The sequence below is a fragment of the Scardinius erythrophthalmus genome (assembly GCF_964197995.2).
Source record: "Scardinius erythrophthalmus genome assembly, chromosome: 10".
NCBI lineage: Eukaryota > Metazoa > Chordata > Actinopteri > Cypriniformes > Leuciscidae > Scardinius > Scardinius erythrophthalmus.
The window spans coordinates 37,925,597-37,939,694 of record NC_138230.1 but is presented as its reverse complement, the minus strand read 5'-3'; the positions used below and the strand labels follow the sequence as shown (position 1 = coordinate 37,939,694).

At 37.9% G+C, this 14,098-nt stretch overlaps 1 protein-coding gene across 1 annotated transcript in view; it reads left to right on the top strand.

The window, feature by feature from the left end:
* Positions 1–13,248, top strand: part of csmd2 (CUB and Sushi multiple domains 2) — a 323,103-nt gene extending 309,855 nt beyond the window's left edge. The window contains 4 exon segments of the mRNA XM_081376365.1: positions 421–508; positions 4,831–4,963; positions 5,074–5,251; positions 8,443–13,248. Coding sequence (XP_081232491.1) covers positions 421–508; positions 4,831–4,963; positions 5,074–5,233 — 381 coding nt within the window. The 3' untranslated portion in view covers positions 5,234–5,251; positions 8,443–13,248.
* Positions 13,249–14,098: the final 850 nt, after the last annotated feature.

The window sequence follows — 14,098 nt, the reverse complement described above, 5'->3', positions numbered from 1 at the left end:
TGTCACTCCTGGGGATAGAAGAGCACCGACAAAGTTTTTCTTTTAATTAAAACGTCAGTTAAATCATTGCTGGGTAATCAGGGCCAGACGTCTCTACCCCCTCCAATGCACACGGGACAAGCACCTAGGAGAGTGTAATTAAAAGTGTGGGCCATGAGTGTGTGGCTCTTGTGTGTGTGTTCATGTAAGAGAGAGAAAGAGCACAAGAGGTAGAGGATAAATGAGAAAGCTTCTTTTATATGTGCCTGTCTGTTTGTATTCGCATATGTACACGTTTTATGCCTCAGTGAAGAATGATGGGGAAAGTAAATGTCAAACATAAGTAGTCTTTCACATGAGTGACACATATTACCTTTCCGTGGCTCATTTTTGACATTTTGAAAATTCTTTACACTTACTGTTTTGTGTTTTTCTCCACAGGTGTCGTACATGCCTTCATCTGATTCATTTGTATACCAAGGATTTGTTCGAGGAAAAGGCTTCGGCCAGTTTGGACTTCAGAGGCTGGGTATGTGTGCTTGTCTTATAGGACACTTCATTTGTTAAAACTTATTCTTTAAAGGGTTTGTTTCCCCAAAAATCAATTACCCCACCTTATGTTGTTCCACACCTATAAGACTTTTGTTTGTCTTCGAAGCACAAACGAACTTAATAATATCTTTATTTGTGTTTCGAGGATTAACAGAAGTGGTTCGGAATGACGCGAGTATGAGTAATTGATGACAGAATTAGAATTTTGGGGTGAACTTATACCTTTAAGTCTGATCATCTAAAATGACAAAAATACTGTTTTTTGTAGCAAAAAGAAGGAATATTTAACTGAAAGTGTCTCATGACTGCGCCAATAGCAGTACCAAACAGCATAGCAACTGTTTTCAAACAGGGTTCCCAAGCACTCTCCTCACTGATCGAACTAACTTATCCACTTTCATGAATAATTTGGTTTTCCTGTTAACCCTTATGTGCTGTTGGGGATGTTTTCATCCACTATGGGGTATTTTTGAGTCTAAATTTGGCCATAACTTTTTCTGTGTTTCAGCAAATGGAATGATTTTTGGTGACAAATCTTATTTTGACACATATTTTGGGAAAATGCTTTGAAATTTTTCAAAAACTCAACAGTACACTGTGGGCAAATTTACTACCCTTTCGTTATGTTTGTGGCTGAAAACAGCCACTACTTTAAACTGCTGTAAAAATTTATCAGATAAATATTTTTTTCAAATTTTTTTGCATAAATCTATTAATCAACCTCAGTCCTGCTCAAAAATACTAAATGTTTAAAAAAAATTCAGGATTTTAACTCTTTAATTGCCAAATTTGTAAATGATGTCACTGATTTGGGAAAAAAAACACACACAAAATGACTCATTTTCAATATAAAATGTGATTGTGGACTGGATTTTTTTTTACCTTTTATCACAGTCTTGGACATGTCAAAGATTAGAAACAACATTGGTTTTGATGCATTGTTAGTTTTTGTGCAGCATCAGATTTTAACTTTTTCTCCCTCATTTACTGTTCGTGGCTGTTTTTGCCCCATTGACTTCCATTATAACCACATTTTTTGATTGCAAAGCCATGACACCATATAATCATGCATTTTTGATTGTTGGTGGTTTTCCCTGTTGGGAAGAGGTAAAATTTGTAATTTTTACTGTTGATAACCGGGTGGCACCATTAACCCTTTAGATAGGCCTGTGCCAAAAAAAGCTTAGTTTCTGGCTTTTACATGGAGTTATATGGAGTATAACAGCATAATAAAGTGTGTGTGTGTGTGTGTGTGTGTGTGTGTGTGTGTGTGTGTGTGTGTGTGTGTGTGTGTGTGTGTGTGTGTGTGTGTGTGTGTGTGTGTGTGTGTGTGTGTGTGTGTGAACTCACCTTGATGCGTCTGAGAAAATCAAAATATGCACCTCAGCTCTCAGAACTGCATGGAGTAAACAAAAACAAAGTAAGTGTATTTATGCACCTGCTGCCTTTTGATGGTGAGAAATGCAGACTAAACAAAAACAAAGCAAGTGGATTTAAACGCGTGCATGCAAGCCTGCTGGTCATTTGATGGTGAGAAGAGCAGCAAGCAACATGAGAAAGGGCTTGACTTGTAGTGAAGTTTTAGAGATGATTATGCAGCCTGACCCTTCCAGCGAGCTGCAGGATGTATCGTCTTCTCCCTCTGACACCACAGACTCAGGAGAGTCAGATCCTGATTTGGATGTGGCACCCTCATCATCCTCTCTAGCTTCCACTGAAGGCGAGGAGGATTCGGAGGATCCTGGATCTGGGTGGATTGGGAGAAACGGCGAAGTGTGGTTTTCCACCAACGCGGAGACAACTCCCTTTCTTCAGCCTGCCAGAGGCGTGACTCCAGGGCCGACGCGCTATGCCTTCGCAAGGGTCCAGAACATGGATTCCGTGTTCAATCTGTTTTTTACGGAGGAGATGATTGACCTCATTGTCAGCATGACTTGCGTCAACACATACATGTTTGTACAGTCATACAAACATGTATGACTATGCCTTGTGATGGCATAGCGCGTCGGCCCTGGAGTCACGCCACTGGCAGGCTGAAGAAAGAGAGTTGTCTCCGCGTTAGTGGAAAACAACACTTCGCCGTTTCTCCCAATCCACCCAGATCCAGGATCCTCCGAATCCTCCTCGCCTTCAGTGGAAGCTAGAGTGGATGATGAGGGTGCCACATCCAAATCAGGATCTGACTCTCCTGAGCCTGTGGTGTCAGAGGGAGAAGACGAAACATCCTGCAGCTCGCTGGAAGGGTCAGGCTGCATAATCATCTCTAAAACTTCACTACAAGTCAAGCCCTTTCTCATGTTGCTTGCTGCTCTTCTCACCATCAAATGACCAGCAGGCTTGCATGCACGCGTTTAAATCCACTTGCTTTGTTTTTGTTTAGTCTGCATTTCTCACCATCAAAAGGCAGCAGGTGCATAAATACACTTACTTTGTTTTTGTTTACTCCATGCAGTTCTGAGAGCTGAGGTGCATATTTTGATTTTCTCAGACGCATCAAGGTGAGTTCACACACACACACACACACACACACACACACACACACACACACTTTATTATGCTGTTATACTCCATATAACTCCATGTAAAAGCCAGAAACTAAGCTTTTTTTGGCACAGGCCTATCTAAAGGGTTAATGGTGCCACCCGGTTATCAACAGTAAAAATTACAAATTTTACCTCTTCCCAACAGGGAAAACCACCAACAATCAAAAATGCATGATTATATGGTGTCATGGCTTTGCAATCAAAAAATGTGGTTATAATGGAAGTCAATGGGGCAAAAACAGCCACGAACAGTAAATGAGGGAGAAAAAGTTAAAATTTGATGCTGCACAAAAACTAACAATGCATCAAAACCAATGTTGTTTCTAATCTTTGACATGTCCAAGACTGTGATAAAAGGTAAAAAAAAAAATCCAGTCCACAATCACATTTTATATTGAAAATGAGTAATTTTGTGTTTTTTTTCCCCCCAAATCAGTGACATCATTTACGAATTTGGCAATTAAAGAGTTAAAATCCTGAATTTTTTTTAAACATTTAATATTTTTGAGCAGGACTGAGGTTGATTAATAGATTAATGCAAAAAAATTTGAAAAAAATATTTATCTGATACATTTTTACAGCAGTTTAAAGTAGTGGCTGTTTTCAGCCACAAACATAACGAAAGGATGTAAATTCTAACAATGCACAAGGGTTAAATCAAGCACACCTAGGACACCGAAGTGATTTCATTGCCTGAAACTGTTCAGTGTACTAGCTTAGTGTAGCAGTAGCATAGCATTGCATGCTAGCTCACCTTATACCCTATGCAAGTGACTTATTCTACATTCACTGATCAGGCATTACAATGGTTACCCCTCGAGTTCTAGAGTTGCGAGTTCTATTAAATAAAATATTAAAATATTAGGTATTGAACCCTTTCAGGGAGTTATCTGTGTCACATGGTTGGGATACACAAAAAAAATCAGTCCATCAATTATTTGCATATAGTTGTCTCTGCTTTTTTAAGCTGGTGAAGTATTTTAATATTGAATACAATAAACATTTCAGCTTTTAAGCCATTAAAATGTTAAGTGTGTGTTGATTCCTCCTATAATTATTTATCATGTATTATTATCAAACAGTTTAGAAAGAGAGAAAGGAAAACTAGAGTCAGTCTAAGTATCTTGTGTACAGCTTGTGGAGGCCAAACCATGAACGGTCTGTCAAATCCTGCTGTGATGAAAAAGGTGCGCCTTCATTTATAAACGACAGCTGTATAGACTCATATCCCAACATCGTCTGACAGATTGAGCAAACAGAAGATTTATTAATAAGAGGGGCTGTAGGGGAAAGAGCATGTGTGTGTGTGCACACCCATATTCCATCATTTTATGTTGTTTTGATGAGCTGGCTCTATTGAGTTAGTTAATTGAATCTCCCACTTGCAGCCTTGATGTTATTGGGAAGCTTTTTGGCATTGTCTGATGAACAGGTGCACTGACACTCTCTTGTTGTTTAGGAAAGCTCTGTGGTCGAAATAGAAAAGTGAATTCAGAATGACTTCATCTTTGCCGTGTCTTGATATCTGTAATTAAAAAAGCATTGTCAGTATAATGCAGTGTGACATCTCCCAAAAACACGTCCCCTAGTTGAGTTATACAAAACAGTGGGATATGAAGTTGCCACATTTCATGTATTAATTTCTTATTTGTTACATGGTTTTAAAATCAATTTGAACACATGCTTTGACTGAACTTTTAACTTGTGGTTAGTTATTGTTATTTCATAAATGGTTCCTTCGTATGTTATTTTACAGAAGGCCTTGATCCAACTGGGGTGAATCCAGGCTATAACTTTGCCTCCAATAGCAGTTCAGTGGCAGCAGCCATTTTAGTGCCTTTTATTGCCATGATTATAGCAGGCTTTGCTCTCTATCTCTACAAACACAGGTAAAGCAGTTCACGGAAGATTTATAATTTATTGTAAATTTATTTGTGTATGTATTATGAATCACTCCTCCAGAATATTTGTTAATACTGTATGTCTTGCTTGCTTTCAGAAAAAGGCCCAAAGTACCCTTCAATGGTTATGTGGGCCATGAGAACACCAACGGAAGGGCGACTTTCGAAAACCCTATGTACGACCGCAATATCCAGCCCACTGACATCATGGCCAATGAGACAGAGTTCACGGTCAGCACAGTGTGCACAGCAGTATAGCGACCTCTCTAGTCAAAGGTGAGTCTTCTACCAGAAAGATTCATTCTCAGTGATCGGCCTGACTTTGATTGATTTGTTATGACTAGGGTTGTGCTGCAGAGCCTGTATCTGTAATAATCTCAAAATTATTATTATCTGTATTCAGATAAAACCATAATTGTGTGGGACATAGGGCTGGGCGGTATATCGAGTTTGTACGATATATCGATATATTTTTTTTGAAACGATATGGAATGAGGCAATACCGTTTATATCGATACAGTAGTTTGATACGAGCACATCTGAAAAACGCGGAAGACGCAGTGTGAGCTGCCGCAGTGAAAGTACATAGTACAATTTGTCCTAAACATGACACAAGCTTATATTAAGGGCTTCAAAATAACTGGTAAGATATAGTTAAGTTTAAAGCAGCTTGCCCTTTTAGATGCTTACTGACAGATACTGTTGCTGGCTGACTGACAGATAAATACTTGCGCTGTTTAATGCGTTTGAGATGTGTTGCTTTCCTCAGTGCTTAACTTACATTTCACAGGTATATTCTCCATCTGTAAATGTTAGAAAGTCAAACAAATATGTCCTTTTCACTGTCAGGAGAGGACGAGCTTCTGCAATTGAATCTCCGCTAATATTCAAGCTTCCGTGAATGAGCGACGCCGCGCGCATGCGCGCCAAACAGACGGAGCACAATAGAATAGTAGCGCAATAATTCTGACTAAAATATACATATTGCTAAAATATTTGTTGTTGGAAACAATAAATATGCCATATGGGGAATTTTAAACCTACAAGTATATTTTTATGAAAGTGACCATTATAACGGGGTAATCAAACGCAGGCTAATAGTTTAAGTTCTTTTGTTTTTATTTTCATTTTTAGTTTAGCCTTTAGTCAATTTAAAAACAAAAGCATTATTTTTGTTAGAATGTAATGTGATTTTAACCACCTTTTTGCACATAATATATTGCATAGCCTACATTACATTCACTATATTTGTTTCCATATCCTCCAATATCAACATTGTTTGTAGGATATCATTGGGCAGGATGAAAATGGCATGTTTTTTTAAATAAATACAGATTTTCTTTATCCAAATGGAAAAATGTAGAAAGTACCGAGATATATATCGTATATCGCCATTTAACCCAAAAATACCGAGATATGATTTTTTGGCCATATCGCCCAGCCCTAGTGGGACATTAAATGGAATTTTGTAAAATTACATGAAGCCTTTTTTTTTTTTGGCTTCGGGCACACACTAGCTATGATTTTGTAGCCAAATATGTTAGCTAATAACTATGTTTCAGTTTGCCTCAGAAATACATTTTGGAACAGCCTTTGCGCCAGGAGCGTGTTTCCATAGGAAGTCCATCAGGTTTTGGAACAGAGATAATTGTTTTCTTTTGAAACAGTATCCTAACTCGTATCGATGCCTCCTTCTCTTCCCAAACTCGCCGGTCTGTGTCCGTAGATGGCGTCCATCATATTGAACCACTTCCAATTTTTTCTGTGTACACCACTCCGGCTGTTGTGGTCTTTCACCTTACAGTAGTCACTCTGCAGTTTCTTGCATTTAATGCGGCACTGCTCGGACGTCCGCTGGAACCCCTCGGCAGCCATCTTCTCAGAAACATGCTGAAAAACCTTTTCATGATACCCAGGAAGGTCTGGACCTCCTGGGTCGACCACGATAACGTTTGCTGCGTGCCAACATTGTTTTGCAACGGTGTTGTGTTTTAAAAATGTTGTCGTTTCCCTTGTAGCACGCGCAAGTTCTCTGTCAACCAATCAATGTTCTGCAGTGAGTCTAGCTCCATCCTTTAGGAACCATACCACTATGCTAGGTACCCCAACGGAAGGGTACCGAAAAAGTGGTACAGTACGGTTTGGCATTTTGGTACCATTCACAACTTTTGATAATGGAAACGTAAATAATTGCGTACTGTACCGTACCGCTCGGTGGAAATGAGCCATTTGTGAATTATTTATTTATTTTCTAGAACTTGTTAGACTTTTTTTCTAGATTTCAGAGTCATACTGTGACCTTAGCATTCTGCATCCACATACAACGTGCTTCATTAGACTACTGTAAAAACTAGCATGGCATCAGAGATGAAAAGGTCATTGCCGACCACATATAAAATCTTGCGATATAATAAGCCGAATGAGGACATAGACCTCAGGGAAAGGGAAAAAAGCAATATATCCTCACATAGTTGCTTTGGAATGATTTAGTGGCATCATTTGCTGTATATTTCTGCTATTTTACCCAAACTGCCTTTTCAGCATATAGTTTGTTTGAATGTTGAGTGGGTAGAGGGGGAATTAAAACTGGAGAAATTTTACTTCTGAAACTGACTTTATCGCCCTAGTTTTGCCCTTAGTCAAAATGGAAAACAAACTGCTGAGGCAAGGGGATAAGGATAGAGAAATATTGAATTTTAATTTATTTATATCAGCTGTTGTACCCTTTTCAAAGTTTTTATATATATATATATATATATATATATATATATATATATATATATATATATATGTATGTATATATGTATGTATATATATAAAAAGAGCACCTAATCTAAGCCGCAGACTATGAACTTGGGCAGGATTTGTAATTGGTTTCCCCCCTGTATCCCATGTATTTAAGTGTCGTCTGCTGATTTGAACCTGAAACAGGCTCTGAGGATGTTTTTAATTTTTTTTTATTACTTTTATGAATTAAGTTAAAAATGTACCTTACTATTGCAGTGTTGTGATAATATTACTATCAAACAGTTGTGTCGAGCACCCTCTTTCTCTATTTTTTCTTATCCATTCCATCTGAAAAGCAGTTTTGGGCAGTAACCAACTAAAAGTAGCATTGCTGTTTACTACGTTTTTCGGTATCCTAATAGTACCTCAGCTGTTTTTAAAATAGCTTTTCCATTAATGGGCTACTTTTGAAACAAAAATAGCATTTTTTTTTTTTTTTTTTTTTGCACAACTGTTTAAGCCGAGCAAGTAATCAAAAGCACTGTCATTGGGAGTTGTGATTCAGCTGCTTCAACATAGTTAGGTACTTTTTTTTAGTAACTTGAACTGTAGCTATAGTAAATTTGACGGTAGTTTAACTATGTCTCTTGAGAAGTTTCGTAGTAGTTTCTCCAACACTGCAGATAAATGTGTCTTCTCTACTCTTAATTCCTTCTCCGTTCTCTTTCCTCTTTTCACAGGCTGGATATAGTCTTTCCCTCTCCAAACAACTATCCCCATAGTTACGAATGGGCCGGACGGATGGACTAAAGAGGAGGATTTTTTTGTTTTTCATTTGTAAACCAATTCCAATGTGACAAAAAGTGATAAACCTTGATAACAATGCTGTAAAAATGCATCAACAGAGATGCACTCATAAAGAACCACGTCAGTGTTTGCTAGCTAAAACTCTGTTCCTACACTCTTCTGCTGTCTCCTCTTTTTTTCCTTCTGAGGGAACGTCCTGTTTGACTGTGGCAGCGCGAGGGACACATGTGAAGCTCACAGTCGTCGCTTGCCAAAAAAAGACAAGAGGTACATTGTTCGGTCAAACGAAGCCCGCCCATTCTTACTCTTGAGGTAGAGGAAGCCTTCATGTGAACAGGAAGTCAAGAGAAGCATGTTGCTGGAGAAGCTTTGTTTAACTTTTTTACCTTGAGTTGTTTTCTATGGAGTGCGTTTTGGCTTATTTTATCCCATATCCACCTTGAACTAAAATCACAAACAAGTGCAGACTTCACTGAGGACACTCTCTCTGACACATCAGTTCCCTGAGCATGTTACGCCACACCTCGACTTGAAGAGGAATGAGATTCAGAGGCTTATTAGAAGACATGGATTCTAGCTGTAGCATCTCTTTTCTCATTCCAGCTTGAAGGAACAAGTGTTCTCGCACCATCTTATCATGATCCTCCTGACTGAGAATGGACAGTCCAACCCTCTGCGCAGCCCAGCGGAGAACATGAAAAGACACGGTGCACGTGTTTATGTGTTCAGGGGCTTTATGAAGCTGACTTCACGGCCATTATCGGCTGTTATTTTCTTTTTCCCACACTGACAGAAGAAAAGCAGCCCACATTGGAAGGTTGGATTTCCTATATATTACAAAGGAGTGGATTTGGATGTTCTGAGTTCGATGTTCTTGGTTTAATGGCTGGGACTTGTCGATGAACCATTCACTAGCATTTATAGATATTCCTGATGTCAGGCAGATTTTAGGTGGTGGGCTTCTGATGTCATTGAATGTCATGGATCAAATGATTTTCATACATAGATTAAAAAAGCAACACAGCCCTTGAAGACTTGAAGTACGGAGATAAATATAACTTGAAATATGTCTTTCATAACCAAGGGAGGGTCTGCTTTCAGTCCTCAAGTTCTGAAGTCAAGGATAAGGATGACAGATTTAGTCAAAAGGAGCCAACACCAAATAAGCGTGAAAATCTTTAATCTCTGTAGCTTTGTGTCATAATCTGTTTCCCTGCATATTCCTCCATGTCATCCATGCCTACACCACACTTACGATAAGCAAAAGGGGCTTAGAAATCACTCCTTAAAATACTAATCCAATGCTGGTTGTTTATTTGCATGCATTTGCCCCAATAACTTGATGGGAAGGTTTGAAGATGAGCAACAGCTTGGGAAGTGTACAAATGGAGCGGGATAGATCTGCATACTGAATAACTTGTATTTTGTTGTCGGAGTACACTATATTCTGGGTGCAGCATCCTTTAACTGGCCGGTGTTTTTGAGATTTGTAATTCAGTTATTGAATATTATTGTCGCTGCTTGTATTTGCATCATTCGGTTTGATTTTCTCGTCTTATGGCCTCTGTTACCTGATGTCGGCATTTACTTTCCAGTGGGCATTTAAATTCCTCCAGTTTATGTGCTGTACTGTTCAGCTTCTGAAATCAATCTCTGATATAATTGCTTTTACAAGTTTATTACTTTTGAAATCGGTAGCCTATCATCGTTCTGTTAATGTGATATTACCCAGAGATTGTTTCAATTGTAAGTTGATCGAAAAAGCAAAGATTGTATTTCCCTTGGGATTTTATGGGCCAGGAGTTTAGCAGGTACATTATCTTCAACCTATTGACATTCACTTTATATTTACAAGACTGTCGTATGGCTGTTCTTTTTTTTTTTCATTTTGAATTGCTTTATCAGTGTAGACATCATCTTAAAGCATTTGCCACATATCAGACAACATTTTGCTGCAGATTTGCATTTTTATGCCTCAGAAAACCTACAACAATAGCAAGGCTGCCAGATTTATAATTCTGACATTAGAAATAGCTCCTTTTAAAATGCTACAAAATGACACTTAACACACAAATCAAGGCACAAAGGGCTTCAAAGTCATCTCCTCTACTTCATTGTCATCTTTATATGTGTATTTGAACCCATACTGTTGTTGAAGTGTCCAGGCAGACTGTGTTTCACACTTGTCCATCTGTTTCTCGTAACAGTGCCTTGGTAACGCTAAATGTGGTGTATCTAATCTCTTCTTATTGCTCCATTTTTGTTATTATTGCACAATGGTCAAGAGCTGCCAGTTGCTAGGGGAGAATTTCAAAGACGCTGCTTCTCTGTTTAGTCGAGTCTTTGTTATTCTTAGCTTAAGAGAATTAAACAAACACAAAAAAATAAAGACCAGCACCCTAAAGCGTGCAATTAATTTATATTTTCACATAATTCCTTAGGTTAGAACCTGCACTTTAAGGTCTTCTTTGTCCTTCCAGCTAGTATTTGTCATTAGAATATTATTGTATTGTGAATATTATTAATTTTGCAAATCTATTGCAAAACCTATGGTGCTGCTTTGCCAAAAGCCCTACTCGGACGGGATTAACCTTACAAAGGGTAGATGGAGTAATGTTATTTTACCACAGGACGTCTGTAATATGAATGGCCAATTCGCACAGGATAAGATATCTCAGTAAACCTAGCAGAAGTGGGAGGGGTAACTCGTGTCGTCATGTGCGTATTACGTTGCTTCCTGATATCACGTGCGCAAACACATATAACCTATATTATATAAAACAGTTGTGTCCGGTCGAACGATGTATTAAATAACTTCAGATTGGATTGTGTTGGTAAAAGGCACTTACCTAGCGCTAAAAGATGTTTCATGCCTCTAACAAGTGCTTTCGATCTTCTTTCTGATCTGAATGGTATGCAGAAAAACACTTGAGTTTTGCCACAGACTTGTCCCAGAGTCTAGAACGCAACTGAATAATGTTTCCAGCGTCTCCATACTTGAAAAATCGCGGGAAACTACTTTTAACCAGGAAATGACTAAATATTTACGTACATATTTACAGCGGGTCTATTCGCATGGGATTAGTATTACCTGACGTAATTTTTCCGGACCTTTTTACTGAAGGTAAAAGTCGCCGTCATCTTTATTGACATTGTCCGTAATCATTACTGAGATGGCACATTCAGACTGAACTAAAATCACAGAGAAGCTCTGGTAATTATTACTTAACCCCACCTCTCCATATTAAACTACCCCCGTCCGAATAGGGCTAAAGTCAAAGGCATCAGCCTATTTCATGTACATTTATAGAGAGAAATCAAAAGCATTACAGCATTTACGGTATTGTTCATGGCATTTAGCAATGGTAACAGTGAAGCTGAAGTACTCAACATGTCCTGTCAGTGTTCCAGTCTGTAGTGTCGTCATTGCACGATAACTAAATCAGACATGCTCCATTCAGAGCGCTGATGTGTTATCAGTGTCATACCGTTTTTTATTAACCCAAAACTGGTGCTTACGTCTTCATGTGACGAGCTGTGCCTGGCAGCCCTCCATATATTTTATTTTATCCTCAGCCCGACTGAATCACACATACATACACTAAAATGGAGACCAGCATCTCAAATAATTTACAATGTCACGTATTTACATATTTGTGACGAGCCCTTTTCATTAAGGTTTTGTTAACATGCCGTGAAAGTGAGCTTGTTTTTTTATATATATCTTGCGTGCTACTAGTTATATGAAGCAACGACAACGATCTTAATTGTTATCTTGTTGTAATGTCAAGTCCACCTCGTAGTGTCAGAAAACATATTTGTCTTTTTCCAGTGTCTTTCAAAGGCGAGAAGTTGATGTAGACAATATCGGGATTTCACTGAATGTATGTTTAATTCTGGAAATGTCTGTTTTATCTGCTATACTTATTGTAAACATCCAACAAACTACATAACTCATGAAATGTCCCTTAATAACATATCAGAAAAGCGGCACCCCTAAAAGACTGCATATCGGTATATTTAAATTGCACACTGCAGCTTATATTGAAGAAGTATATGAAATGTTATACTACAGGATGAACAAATCAGTTTTGTGTGGAGGTTGATGTGAAAATATCTTGGTATGCACTTTTCCAGCTTCTTTTTGTCCTTTTATTGTCATTTTGAGAACCACATCTATGCGTTTCTCTCCAGTATGTAAGAGGTACGAGCCCAGCCTTGAAGGACTTTTAAAGGACTGCTCTGCTCTGGCTATCCAAAGCCTAAAGGAATAAAGTCAGTCTCGAGTTGCGTACTTGACCAAAAGGATTTTTTTGAACAGACTTTCAAACTTTCAAGGACCTTACCTTAGAGCGGTCCGTTGCGGATATCCATACAGAGACACTGAGAGGAGAACTAATGAATAGAAACCTTTTTTGTACAGAGATATATTTTTATGGAAATAAATTTGTAATATAAAAAAAGAGAAAGTGTATTGACAGATCTGTAAATGTTTTTCATTATTGTAGTACAAATGCTAGTGGGGATTATAAAAAGATATATATAAAATATATATATACAAAGACAAAATAGAGACAAAGGTTTTTTTGTAAATGTAAAAACGATTGTATATAGAAGTTTACATATTGTAAATATGTAATACCCAACATGGCTTGTCTGCAATATATAAAATGTATTTTATCTGTCTGTATATGATGCTTTGCATTGTGTTTCAGCTTATTCTACTTTCTTGAACTTAAAAAACCTATTTTGAAGTTTTTTTGGAATAAAAAAAAAGAAAACATATGTGCCTGGTAGTTTCTTTGTTGTGTGGCAGGTTTGTAACTTGAAAGCATGGTAATGAAACTTTGGTCGAACAGATGTTTCAAATCTCTATCTATCCACTGTGTGCATATTTTAACCCAACCTGGCAAAGTATGAGACTAGTTATTTTGGTAAAACTTTAGAATAGCTGTTCCATAATTAATAACTGCATATAACACAGGAACAAATGGAGGTAGGAAGACATCAAGGCACGGCCGATTCCCGGCTGCTGGGATGCCTTTATCTAGAAGATTTTTAAGGCAGCTTTTGTGTGTCCTTTATTACATAGTATGCTTAATATGTCAGAGAAAATGGTTTCTGATGGAATTATAAAAACATTTATTCATAAATGACTATTTTTAGCCTATGATTTTATTTCTATAGAGTACTGCAGGGATGAAAAAAAAAACGAAAACAATTTAGCATTTTAGTGCTTCTGATGCCATTGTCCTGAAAGCAATGTTTTTTTATTGTTTTTTTTGTTTTGTTTTGTTTTTTTTTTTTGGCTAAAGGGATAGTTCATCCAAAAATCAAGTTGTTCCAAGCCTGAATGGATTTCTTTTTTCTGCTGAACACAAAAGAAGATATTTTGAAGAATGTCCAGACAGATGATGGACCCCATTGACTTCCATAGTATGGAAAAAAATTATAATACTATGGAAGTCAATAGGGCTCATGTTTGCATTCAAACAACCATAAAAGACTGCCTACTCTCTGCCTGATGTGTAAACATTATGGAAGCATGCTGGCCAGACGGGATTTAAACTTTGTCGGCTGAAGACCCAA